We start from the raw sequence: 14,289 nt of genomic DNA, 5'->3' as shown, positions 1-14,289 counted from the left end.
GAACAAGAAGTAAGCATATGTTGTAGTCCAAGGTGCTGAGCTCAAGAGTACAGTTAAGTGTTATGGAGTGGTATGTCGGGCGTAGATGGATGGTTTTTCTAATGTTTGGAAAGTTGAATCTGGCTGCAGTGGCCTTAATTGGAAGAGTTTATGGTTGCTGCCAGAAAACCCCAAGGTTGCAAGCTATGGGTGAGGGGCAAAACAGAGGGAAAGGGACACAAATATAGAGAGCAACATATAAAGATACAGCGAGAAGGGTGCCCATTCTTGATTGAGCAATGGATATTTTGCACATGTTCCACGTGAAAGGTCGATTGTGCAATCAAGAAAGCGAATGACAGCCAAGAATAAGTGGGAAGAAGGGAAGAGGGCAAACGGCCTTTGGAGAGAAGTGGTGTGTTGGAAGACAGTGGGTGTTGGAGATTCCAGGGGTGTCCCGCAGATAAGTGAAGAGTGAAGCAAGGGGTGTGGGGACAGGAGGTTGGCTGAGGGACAGGGAATTAGAGCAATCAATTTTTTTTAACTCCCATTGTAGGAAGAATAGAGGACAACAGGGCTTTCGAAATAGATACATTTCTGTCTCCACAAATACAGGCAAAGGGAGGCAGACTGCGCAACCTTGCTGATCGCCCATTTCAGCCAAGTCAGCACAACAAATGCTCACGTGATTTCCCTGGAGGTGTATCACATCTCAAATTCCGTTTTCTGTTGCACCTTTGTGGCCACTGGGATGTTTCCTGTGTAGCTCTCCTGTAGGCAGGTTGTGAGGACCAGAGTACATGTGTGCCATATCCCACACCTATACCATAGCCCACACAGAATAAACAGGATTGGGAGATGTCAGAACACCGAGTTACTAGCAGGCCATTTGCTGAAAGCATAATACACATTTAACAAAGAGTTTAGAAAACACACTTATATTTAGCTCATAACTTGCTTTTGACAATATAACAAAGATGCAGGTTTGCTTCTAGTCTATATCCCTGATGCAAGTTTTCTGATGTAGCAAGTTTAATGACTAGATTGCGGCAGAAAAACCTACAGCCTTGATCCTCTGCTTTAATGTTGCAGACACAAATCAGACACACTTGATTCGAGAATAGTTCTTGTGGCCTTCACAGTCTTTTGAGGGGATTACAAAGTAGCAAGGCAGAAAATGTTACAACTGGCCTCCAACAGACACCACTTAGGGAATCGTTCAGGTTACTGCCAAGGGAATTGTTGGGGTACTGCCAAGGTGCTCCTAGAGCAGAGGTCTGCAACCTGGGCTTTCCCGATGTTTTGGACTGCACCTGCCATGACCCCTCCCGATTGAATATATTGGCATGAGCCACACCTGGAGAGCAAAAGGTTGCAGATCCCTGTCCTAGAGGGCCCCAGCTACCCACAGAACACATTGTAGTTCATGCGGGGCAGGAAAGCAGCACTGGTCCTTGTTAAAGTACTTTGGATAGAGGCTTAGGTCGCACTCTGAAAACAGGTGGAATTAGGCAAATGATCGAGGATCTAACCCCAGCAGAGGTCACAAAGAGAAGTCAAAATAAATGTTGCAGGAAATAGCAGTGGAGAGGGTATCTTCTAAATGTGCGAGTACATTAAACAAAAAAGTAAACTACTGGCTTAATACCAGTGGCATGTGGTGCAGGCCTTGTAACCTGCCCCTTCTTCCCCCCCACCAGTACAACATTCTAGGTGGTCAGTGATAGCAGGAGCATTGAGAATGAGAAAGCAGCACTACAGTTATAAGAAAACTTGATTTATTTATTTGCTAAACAACAGGTGCACACGCGCTGTGTGTTACCAGAAACCCATTTTGTACAGCCAGTACGAGGACGTAAGTCGCTATAGGTGGAATAACATTTTGAGAACATGTCCGCATCTCCACAGTAAAGGTGCAATTTTGAATTATTCTAGGGGTGTTCTAGTTTCTCCCCAGCTGCTGCATTCCCTAGCTGTGCGGTCTACTGTTGCCACATCCTAGATTTGTCCCTGGTCCTTTTAAGTCTTTCATATCTCATGAAATTCATTAACCAACCCTCGATATGCCAGGATTGGTGCTGGAATACATCTTGGGTTGAGGAGTAAAAGGTGCATTTACATTATTTGGGATGTAAAGTAATTTGGATTCATATGTCCAATGGACAGTCTTGAGGATTCTGGGAAAGAATGTGGGCAGAAATAAATTGAAGGACAGATTTAACTTTGGGTGGGATCATTTGCTCATATACAGACCTTTTACCCCCACTACGTGAAAAAGCAAATGGGTACTCACGGCCGGGAGTGGGCCGTCTCATAGCGCTCAAATGCGTGGGAGGCATCATGCTTATTGTTCATGTAGCACTGCGTGCAGAGGTCATAGTCGAAGCAGACTTTGCACTTCCAGCGCATTCCTCTAATGCCATGCTTCTTGCAGCAGTCACAGATAATGTTGGGGTGGCGGACACCTGCAGCAGATGAAAGAGCAAACAGAACCGCTGTCAAGCCACAAATACGGATCCACTGGAATCTATGATTCCCCCACGAAAAATGACGATGCATTATAATTTAACAGAGACTGAGGGTCCAAGTGCATGCAGGGGCATTGCTCGGTAGGGCTTGCAGTAGTTTTCAGAAGGTGCACCCTAATTTGTTGGCAATGATAGACAAGTCTCACGTAATATACCTTCCCGAATTGTAATGGTTTCGTGACCCATGCCATATATGAAGAAATACCAGTTGGGACCAAAAAACAATGCAAAGCTATCGCAATGTGCCAACAGTCACAGAACTGTACACACTAAGGTATGTCAACTTGAATCCAGAATCACTACTCACTTGTGAAGATGACTCAACCAGAATCTGGAATCCCTACAAAGCTGTGCAGACGTGTCAACTGGGACATTCAATCGCTACCAACCTATGAAAGTACAAGTGAAGGCTAGAATCACTGCCCAACTACAAAGAATGGTCAAACGAAAACAGGATTTACTGCCAAGCTATGACGAATCCTGTTTGAACTTACATCTGCTAAACAACAAAGATGTGTCAAATAGAAGCGTAACCCATGCTGAGCTATGGAGACATATCATCTCGTACCTATAATCGCTGCCACAATAGGACGACCCAGCAATTCCCTTTAAATCTAAACCACAGCCACTAAGAAGACATTTTAATTGGGACTACATGTAACTGGTGAACAAAAAGACAGGTCACGTTTGCCTTGAGAACAGGTCACATGTGCCTTGAAAAACACTGCAGAGCTACGAGGAAACCACTCACTGAGACTTAGAATCACTGCCCACCAGAGCAAGTGTGGCCTATATTCACTGGCAGGCTATTAAGATTGCCTCTGGAATCACTATCAAGCAATGAAGACTAACTTGGACCCTTCACATTGCCAAAATACAAAACTATGCCAAATGGGGCCAAGAACAGCTACTAAAATGCCAAAATATTTCACCTACATTGTAGATGCACATTTGAATTGCTAAACCGTGTGCACCCCAGCACTCAATTATGAACACACATTCCAAGGACATTCAGTTTACACATGAATGCAAAAAGCATGCACAACATGTTTAAACATGGGTGATCAAGGTACAGCAAGATATTTGGGTACCTACCTATCTGTGCGTTGTCATAAAGCAGAAGATCATAGGATCCCTGGAAGCCCGTCCTGTAGTTGGTCCTTGTCCCATGATCCCACTGAACCACAACAGTGCGGTCTGGGGTGGTGGGGCTTCCTTGTCGCCCAATTTCGACCACGGTACCAATGTTGCCCTCCCCATTGTCCTGGTTGCCCCATTTCCAGTCAAGTCCACGCACCACACGCATGCCGACCTGCATGCTCATGTTAGAGTCCAAGTCCATGCCAGCGATCTGGGTGAGGATCTTCAGGATAACGGGACAGAGGATGGTTCGGGGAGAGGCTGCAAGATCTCAGTGCGGTGAATATACCTAGAAAGAAATAAAAAATTCAAAAATAGAAGGGAGGGGACCACTCCTTATTTTCAATTTACACAGGAAATAATCATCCAGAGTTAGTGTGCTGCATCCTCTATCCCACCTTAGACAGAAGGGATTTGGTGTTGCAGTCACACGTGGGTTTGGTAAAGGCATCCTCAACTATCCCGGGTAATCCCAAGAGGTATGTATACATACAGTGGTTGAATCAATACTGGAGAATGCAGAGTGACCACACAGTGAATGGGGAAAGCCACTGAGAAGGTTGAGGGAACCCAGTGACAAATGAATGTGGGTGCAATAGTTGGAGAGAAAAACAGGGAGTACATTTGTCAGTTTTGCCCAAATTGTTCGTAAAAATTTGGTCCAAGTATATTTGACCGAATTCGGTCACCACCATTAGTTCGAAACCAAAGATACCGAACATGAAAAGCGAGGGTTGTGGGGGTGTCCTGCTCCCCATGTTTGGTATTTTCGGCTTTGAGGGTTGCAGGGGTGTCACCCGCTTCCTCAGCACTGGAGGTGGGGGACCCAAAAGAAAAAGGGACCCTGTAGCATAAGATCTGACCCGTGTTAGTGGGACGGAACTGACGCTGCAGAGTACAGAAGAGGCGGCGGATGTAGAAAAGTTAAGTGGGGCGGGGGTCGATTTGTGGGTGTACTGTCAGTTTGGGGGGGCATTTTTTTGTTTTACTGGAGGTAAAAACGTATTTGCAGCAAAAATGACTATGGTCAATTCAGCTGCAAATCTTTTTACCTCAGTCAAACAACCCAAATCTCATTTGTCCGTGAGTAAGGGGAGGGGCCTGTGAGGAAAACCATTGGTGAAGGAAAATAAAACATCAAAAAGACTAAACAATTACGCTGTGAACAAACCTTTCAGTACAAGAGGTAGTGAACTGGCTAGCTATTTGGAGTTGAATTTGCTCAGCCCATCAGTGAATGCAGAGCCAGGAAGATTAGGAAATGGCAACCTCTAAACACCTATAACAATAACTCTGCCAAGGAAATGCATCCTCATATCAATTTAAGAACTATGTTAAGACTGAAAATTATATTGGATGGTAAGGTTTACTGACATGTTTAATAGTAGGTGCAAAGATAGCCAATTTTAATAATATATGTGTTAAGGACTATGAAAGAATAGTAATCAAGCCTGTGACCTACACCTTACAGAGATCTCTGCAACAGGCCACAAACCTATAGAAACCTTGCCCATTATTAAATACAGTTTACAAAAAGGCATGAGCATTTGGGAAAGATCGCGTTTTTTTTTTTTTTTTTTAAAAGAGTATCCACTTTGAACAGATCTCTAAATGGCGGTTCTAGAATGTTCCAAGACTTCAGTCATTCTTGTGAAAACAACAGGTGCACCAAGAGTCAGAAGTAGCAAAATCATAATTTAGTTGCAGAACAGCACCAATTCAATAGAACATATTGGGATATCACATTTTCGTGCCAAAGGGTGTCCTCACATGGTCCCTTAAAGGATTTCATTCCGATCTGCATTGCAGGCCGTGTTTCACAACCAGTGAAAAGTCAACAGATGGACTGGCCTCAAAGGAAATGGTGAGACAAGAGTGAAGACAGACACAGTAGACAGTTAACTGAAGAGATAAAGGGTTTTCTTAATTTCTCCTTCATTGTTGTCCTAATCCCAGTGGTCGAAGTTGGTGGGAGCAGACGGAAGCAGTGTTCCCATACTTTTTATTTTTAAGTTTCATTGTTCCTATACTTTTATTTTAAAACGAAACAGATCTGAAATGATTTAGTTTTAAAATAAAAGTGTAGGAAGAAGTTGAAGCTTGAACTTCAGTGCGATGCACTGAACATTCCCTTAAATAGCAGGTGTGTTTGTTTGGGGGGTTTGGATTGTGTGAGGGAGGGGGGTTGTGGGGAGCAGGGCAGACCAGCAGGGAACAAAGTTCCACTACTTCTTTTCATATGCTTCCACCACTGCCTAATACTCTTCCTTCCTCCCCTCGTTTGCAATCCCCCATTTCCCTACAACCTTATCTGCCCTCTCTTTCCCTCCTGTTTCCACTTCTCAATCTCTCTTCCCTCCCCTTCTCTGTGCCCCACCTATTTTCTAAGTCTTCAGCCTCTAGCCAGTTCTACTTGGCTCTAATCGTGCTTTAGTTTTCCTTTCATCCCTCCCACCCATTTCCTTTCTTCATCCTCTTTTCCTATCCATCTTCCCTCAACCCTTTCCCTCACATTTCTGCATCCCCTAACCTATGCCACGAACCCCTCTTTTCCTCTCCTTTATCCTTTTTTGCTGGGCATCATCTTACACCTATCGCGTTTCCAATATGCTCTCCTTCCTGTCACCATCAGCTTGAAACTCAAATCCAGGGGACACACTCACAGCAAAGGAAACCTAAGCTGGAGAGCGCCACAGCATACCCCCATGCACCCTGAAGTACTCTACATGGTCCACGAACTGATAAACACAAGCTAGACCCCAATAAATCCTAGTGCTGTGAGAAGATCTCTGCAGCAAGCTAGCATGCCAACTATCTATACAAATTCAAAAAAGAAAACAGAAGGATGCAACAGGTATGGAGAAGAAACTGCAGCTTTGACATACTCCGCTACTACTGACAATTACGAATCTGCAGGACGCAAAGTTTAAAAGCTAAGAAAACCCACTGTGCTAACTGAATTGAGAAAGGACAACCGCACAAAAGGAAATATTGAAACTTATTTACGAGATCATGAATTCACCGAGTTGCATGAACAAATCCAACAGTTTTGCAACATCTCATCCGCCATCTCATCCCACTTTCCCAACAAAATGTTACTAGTACAGGATGACTTGGTCCACAAAAGACTGCGAACCACCAGGCGCACACATCAGATTTTGCATGGACCTCTCCAAACACTGAGATTGACAGCATTTCGCCCACGTAGCAGGAATTCCCTCCACAAGTCACTAGCAATCCAACATGATCACAAAATAGCCTCTGCCCAAATGTTGACAAAACCATTTTGAACAACCAATATTTGCACAACTCTTCTGGATTGTACGCTACTACTCATTGATTTAAAAAAATCACCCACAAGTTCCAAAGATTCCAAACAAAATCCTCCTAAAAAATGCAAGCAGCCATTCACACCGACCTTACAAACTACCATCCTATCTCCAACTGTCCATACTCGCTTAAACCCATCAAGAAATCGAACATTTCCACATGGAATTAAGCAACCTCCTTCATGAGTCATAGTTAGGATTCAGATCAAGTAGGGAAACAGACCATTGCTTTTGGGCTATCTGGCACAGTATGAATACAAATGTAGATACCTCATCCTTCCAGATATCTCAGCCACCTTCAACATAATTAGCCATAAAATCTTGATCAACAAACTAGTTAGAAAAAGTCTAAAGAGACCTCAGTAGGACGGACTAACTCACTGTAAATAGCTCACCTGCCGCCTTTTAAAGCGGATCTGCAAAACAATCCAGCCTTTTGATTCTCTTCTTGAATATTTCCTTGCCTGGATCAAAATAAAGTCAGCATCTGGGTAATGGGCATCACTCGGTATGCACTATGCACTATGGAAATAGTAAATAATGTGGCAGATATTTACTTCAACATGAGATGCAAACTAACTTTCTCTCTCTCTCTATATATATATATATATATATATATATATATATATATATATATATATATATATATATATATATAAGCAAGTACGCTTTAAATGTCCTTTAGATGTGTCCCAATGCTCCTTACACAGACACATTCTCAACAGGCAGAGTTGCTGTCACATATGGATGTTAGTATGCTACCAGTCGGCGTGTGCCTCATAGCAAAAGTAGGTATCAAGCTAACCAAGCTCTTCTAAGCTACAACCAGGAGCTAAACTGCCAAAGCAAAGTACATCCCGGCCATGGCTCCCTTTTGTCACACCACACGCAAACAAGGCATTACTAGGAGTAGACAAACAATCTTTAAATGAAACACAGACAACAGATCAACAACAGGACAAAGCCAAAGCATTAACTCAAGATTGCTCCCTGGGCAATTTCCATCCTGACGACCAGGTGAGCGAGTATGGAAATGGTAACCCCCCCTGAACCTCCCCATTTTGTGTGTTTGCGCTCCATTTGTCCCCCCCCCCAGTCCCTCATAGCCTCTCCACCAGTGTCCCAGTTTCCCCGCTGCATGTGCCAACTCCCACTCCCTCCCCCTGGCCCTTATTGGCATAGCCCTCCTTATCCTGACCTCTCCTGGGCAGCCCTCTGCCCGGCAGCCCCTACGGCTAAGGGCCCCAAGGCAAAGGGCAGCTCCAACAGAGGCGGCTCCATATCGTATCTGCAGGTGTCAGCAGGGGAAGCCAGTGAAGCCAGCCTTAAACCGACAGCAACAAAAAAGTAAGTATGGCATGGGTGGGGAGTAAAGCAATCACTCTACTCCAGAAAGCTCTGCCACTCTAAATTAACTTACCAAAAGCAGACTGCCAGGCAAACATCACTTACAACACTCATGCTTGGATAGAATTGCGACCATCAGCCTACATCTATTCAAGACAAGATTGTAATTTGTCCCTTTCGTCACACCTACACATATTTGTGCATGTCAACAAGTTCCACACTTACATAGAATTTCGAGGGTTTGTAAGTACCACATTAGATAGAATTGTGAACATTAGCCTGCGTCGCATCCAGATAGAATTGTGAATGATAGCATGTTGCACACTTAGATGGAATTGTGAATGATAGCATGTGCCATGCTTGGGTTGAATTGTGAATGATAGCATGTGCCACACTTGATGGAATTATAAATGATAGCATGTGCCACAGTTAGGTTGAATTGTGAACATTGGCCTGCGTCGCATCCGGATAGAAGTGTGAATGATAGCATGTGCCAAGCTTGGATAGAATTGTGAACGTTGGCCTGGCTTGCATCTAGATAGAATTGTGAATGATAGCATGTGCCACACTTGGATGGAATTCTGAATGACAGCATGTGCCGTAGTTGGGATAAACCGTGAACATTACCCTACGTCGCATCTAGACGTAACTTTGAAGCTTAACAAGTGCCACACTTAGATGGAATTGCAAATATTAGCATATGCCACACTTAGATGGAATTGTGAATCCTAGCATGTGCCGCACTTAGTTACAATTAATGACGTTAGCATTTGCCACACTTGGATAGAATTATGAATGAAAGCATTTGCCACACTAAGATGCAATTCCAAATGACAGCATGGGCCACACTCAGATGGAATCATAAACATTAGCCTGCGTACCATCCAGATAGGAATGTGAAGGTTAACATGCCCCACACTCAGATGGAATTGGGATTGAGAGCATGTGCCAAACTTAAATGGAATTGTGAACATTAGCTTACGTTGCATCTAGATAGAAATGTAAAGGTTAGCATGCACTACACCTAGATGAAATTCTGAAAGATAACATGTGCCACACTTAGATGGAATTTTGATTGTTAGCATGTGCCGCACTTAGATGGAATCGTGAACATTAGCCTGAGTCGCATCTAGACAGGACTCTAAAGCTTAGCAAATGCCACACCAAGATGGAATTGTGAATGTCAGCATGTGCCGCACTTGGACAGAATTATGTATGTTAGCATATACCACAGTTGGATGAATTGTGAATCTTAGCATGCGCCACACTTAGATGGAATCATGCACATTAGCCTGACTCGCATCTAGACAGGATCATGAAGGTTACCAAGTACCACACCGAGATAGAAATGTGAATGTCAGCATATACCACACTTAGATAGAATTGTGAATGTTAGCATGTGCCGCAACGTGGAAATCTACCACATCACTTCTGAGCAACAATGCCAATAAACAACCCACTAACAATCTCACCCCTCTGCATACAACAAACTCAACCACAACCCTATAGCACAACAAACCGCACAAACTTCACTACACCGCAACACCAAAACAAACCACATGTACACGTACAACAGCACATGACGGCAACCGCACGGAAAGCACCCCAAGCCCAGCGGACAGTGTTAACCGGGTTGAGGCTGCTAACAGCACATCACTGCTCTCTTGCACTTTTCCCACTCGTTCCCACTAACTCACACCCTGTTCCCTTTTCAGATCCGCCTGAGCACCAGGGGACCACTCAGGTGGTGATAGTGCACAGTACAAATATCCTTTAACATGAACACATTTTGCGCCCTTCTTGGGATTATAATGGACAATTCTATTCCCCTAGCACCTTAAATCAAAGCACTGGTTAAACATTTCTTTTAAACGTAATGTCTGTCAGACACATCATGCAATACCAGTTTCCACACAAAACAGTTGAGGTCATTGCACATGGATTTCACCAACTGCCTCTACAAAGGCCTCCCCGACGAACTTCTTAATTTTCCAATGTGTACTGTATGGGTGCAGAAGGAGAAGACTGACCCACAGATGGCATGCTTGTTGGCATACACTTATTATCAATGGAAATAAAAGGAAAAACATAACTTTCCCTAACTCTAATAGGGGGTTCCCTACCTCAACTAAAATACTAAGGTTTCAGTCGGAATGTCTCTGTAAATCAGTAGTCCACCATCCTATGTCGAAAACCCTACTCTGTCCCTTACACTTGCAACTAAACTAAACAGGTATTGGATGACCTTGGTCCAGAAGAAGCACTCCATTCTTTTGGACAGCGGATCACACATCTGTTTGTGAGGTAGGATCTTTACCTGAGGGAATGACTTCCTTCCCCTGGTCGCAACTCCTTAAAAAGGTTCCAGGTTGCAATGTCAACATTTAAGTTCTCAGTTCAACTGAAAGGGTAAACTTCCAGTGTAAATATCATCATTCCCTATTGCCCATAGTTGTTCCTTTACTATGGGGGTTTTCTGGAGAGTTCATGCCTTCTCCAGGTATCTTGTAGGCTGAACTACCAGAAAGTGACTCATTCCCTCCCCCAACCCCCCCCCCCACACACACACATTTTCCTGGACTATCCATTCACTTGGTTTCACACTTTCCCAATGAAAGGGGGGACGGTTTCCATTCCCCTGGTCTCCAATTCACAATAGCCAGGGAATCCCTCGCATCCCCTGGCCCTTCTCATACACTCTGCTTGTTGTGGGTCCACGGCTCAGGTTTGTTCTTTGGTTCATGTAGGCAGACCTGGTTCACTATCCTGCCAGACACTGCCATGAGAAAGATGCAAATGGAGGCTCTCCCCCTGTTCATGGTGCAGGTCCCAGACCCAATTCTCTTCACTAGATCTGTTTTTTGCTGCTATACCCGGTTTACTATCCTGCCAGGTATGGTAACCATTCTTTTTTCTTCTCACTGTATTTGGGTCCCAGAGCCTGGTTATGCAATGTCTCTTATTCCCCATTACGACCCTGGCAGCCCCTGTACATTCTGGGGGTTTTGCTGGACCCTCCGTGCCAGTCTCGTGGTCTTCCATTGGCTCCAACAGATTGCTTCCTTCTTTTTTCGTATGTGCGCTGTCCGCCGCAGCATTTTGCCATGGCCTGGCTGCGCATCTCAAGGACTGCATGGTCCAATGGTGTCTCTTGCTCAGACCTCTTCATTACGCATTCTCCAGTTGGTCTGCACGTGGCAGACCGGAGAGGAATGCCTGGAATTCTCCAGTCAGTCCTCCTTCACTTTTTAAATAATTTATGCCTTGATATCTAGCACACTCAGCCAGGTTCTGAGGAGAATTCTTCATGGCTCTGCGCTGCTTCCTCCTCGTCTCAGTATGTTTCACTGGGAATTCGATGAAGTGATCCCTTTTCTTCCTCATCACAGTAGTGGGTGTATTACTAACCCAACAAGCATAGATGGGAGAGGGTAACATGGTAGTGGAAGGCAAGGAAGAGAGGGGAGTAGAGGGCTGGAATACTGCATTTCCCTTGGATGGTCGTCCCTGTCCTCCCGCTGAGTACCAGGGAGACTATCAGGTAGCAGGCTCGCCTCCCAGGCATCATGAGAAGGGGCTCTCCCTCGGGGAGAAGTGATGACAGCCAAGGATTGGTCACAGTAGCAAATGCCAAAGCAAGACACCTATTAAGTGTGAAAAAACGGACAGAGCATACTAGCATGACCAGCAATGTCCAGACCAGAGGCCCAGAAGTAATCTTGAAGAAATGCATCCCACATTTCCAGCAAGCATGGGTATCCAGTCAAAGGGTCGAATACATTGTTTAGAAATACAATAGTTTCGAAACAAAAGGACCGGAAAAATTAAAAAAAAGTCAAATGCCTTTTTTTAAATGTGTTTATTTTTTCGGTCCTTTTGCTTCGAAACTTTTGCATTCGAAACAATTGCATTCGACCCTTTCATCTATAACCGCAAGGGTGCCTTACTGATTGTTTCTTGGTAAAATAGTAGAAGGCAAGGAGGGGTAATCTTCACTGTGATGTCCACTAACCTCAAACGCCATGCCCAAGATGTTAGCATACAGGAGGACCACTTAACCTTTTGAAAATTGTCAAAAACCTGTGTCTTTCCAATATTAAGAACAAACTATGCTAAAACAAGGACTTCACATGAAATCATGGCTGACTGACAGCTCGGACATACCAAACAGGTATCAACTGTCAGTGACATCAGCTAACATTACAACCTTTAATGGATAATACACCTGAATACAAAATTCCACACCAAGATGTTACCCATATGTCCCATCAGAGGGATATTAGGAATGTCATACATAAAATCTACACTAAAGTAAGCAAGAACACCATTTGAGCACTGTTTATTCAATCAATTAGGCAAGAAGACACCACCATGCACAGAAGAGGACAGCCCTCAACTTGGCCATGAACCCTTAAACACCAACATGAACCAGATCATTTCATCTATATACCTGGAACCTCAGAATCCCTTAAACAAAACTGCTTACCTTATTCAACTGGTCGGAAAATTAAAAACACCCATACACACGAGGTTTCCCATTGAAACCATTAAGTGGAGATTTTCAAACATGAAGAAATAAGCACACATGACTAAATACTCTCCATTAGACAGGACTGGCAACAACACACCAGCACACACCTAGCAAAACACCCCTTAAAGCTCAACAATAGGACTGACAACATGAACTAGATGTCCACATCAAGATGGGGGCTGAGAGGACTGCTGGTGGATCCACAGGAACTGCAACCAAAGAGCGGTTCTTCATGCAGCAGAACCAGCGAAGACCGAGTGGCGAGGCCAAATGGATTCCGGGCTGAATCATCATTGCACGGTTTTTTGGTCCACCGACTGCTTTTCGGTGCTCAACGCTACTGTGCCAGAGGCAGCTGGAGTCCCCACAAAGATCTCATTGGTCTGTGGACAAAGAGCGGGGAGCTGTGGGTATCTGGCTGAAGGTCTCCCCGCTGCATGCATGGTTTTAGCTGTTCAAGGTAGTTGGTCGCTGGAGATGCTTACGTAGAACCGGGAGGATGGTCAACTGGTGCAGTCTCCTGCTGTGGTTGTCCCTGGAGGACTTTTTGCATGCTGGCCGCGGCTGTGAGCCTGGAGTCCGGTGCGCAGGTTTTTACATGACCATGTTAGGCTTGTCTGGGAGACTTTTTAGACTGTTTTTAAGCCCTTATCCGTTATATTATTACCTGGATTCCTAGATGTGCTGCACGGTCTTAATATTTTGCTTCCCACAATGTTAATATTTTGTTTGGGGGTGGCCGGTAATTAATCATGTTGCTTGACTTTCATTTTGAATTGGTGATTCAAAATACCAGTCATTTCATCTTGGGGCTTTCTTTGGTTTTCCCTCTCTTTTGTATCCTTTTGCATTATGCCACCTTTGCATGTATTTTAACAATTCTCTAATTTTGTCCAGAGCCTTGGCATAAGAAGCAGAATACAAATACAAATCACATTACTATAAAAAAAGTTGCAGCTATTCACAGGACAAGAATCAAGCAAGAATTCCATGTTACAGCTTACTTAAAGAAACCAGCAACAACACCAGCAACAACATGAAAAAACACAACACAAACCGATGTTTCAGCAACAGAAGACAAGGCTGCTACTCCCACCCGATACCAGGGAACTCCTCACTCTCGTTTGGAAAATAAGCAAGTTGCCTAGGTAAACAGCTTCTCTAACTGGTCCAAACACAACGCCTCATGTCAGCACAGCATCAGCTAGCCAAAGGGGACACAAGGATTGGCCTTCAACACATCTAGCCAGCCAAAACCAAGCAAAGGTCTCCCTGGAACCACCTTACATGCCACAAGACAATTCAGGAGATGCATCAAATAATCCTATGGAAACGAATACAACAATTATGGGAACCTCAAAGCCGATGGAAGTAGTCTTGGATTCGGTGAATGTTACATTCCCAGACATGGTGTACAATAACCAAACCTCTCCTA

At 44.2% G+C, this 14,289-nt stretch overlaps 1 protein-coding gene across 4 annotated transcripts in view; it reads right to left on the bottom strand.

Moving 5' to 3' along the window:
* Window positions 1-14,289, bottom strand: part of MIB2 (MIB E3 ubiquitin protein ligase 2) — a 725,636-nt gene that overhangs the window by 512,016 nt on the left and 199,331 nt on the right. For all 4 annotated transcript variants that reach the window (XM_069610141.1, XM_069610142.1, XM_069610144.1 and 1 more), the window contains 2 exons: window positions 3,603-3,936; window positions 2,273-2,444 (listed from right to left, as the gene is read on the bottom strand). In XM_069610141.1, the coding sequence (XP_069466242.1) occupies window positions 2,273-2,444; window positions 3,603-3,849 (419 nt within the window). In that variant the 5' untranslated portion in view covers window positions 3,850-3,936. The remainder of the gene's footprint in view (window positions 1-2,272; window positions 2,445-3,602; window positions 3,937-14,289) is intronic.

The sequence above is a fragment of the Ambystoma mexicanum genome, chromosome 8, assembly GCF_040938575.1.
Source record: "Ambystoma mexicanum isolate Mex_15411 chromosome 8, UKY_AmexF1_1, whole genome shotgun sequence".
NCBI classification, from domain to species: Eukaryota; Metazoa; Chordata; class Amphibia; order Caudata; family Ambystomatidae; genus Ambystoma; species Ambystoma mexicanum.
Note: the sequence above shows the minus strand (reverse complement) of the source record. Positions and strands in the feature narration are given on the sequence as shown.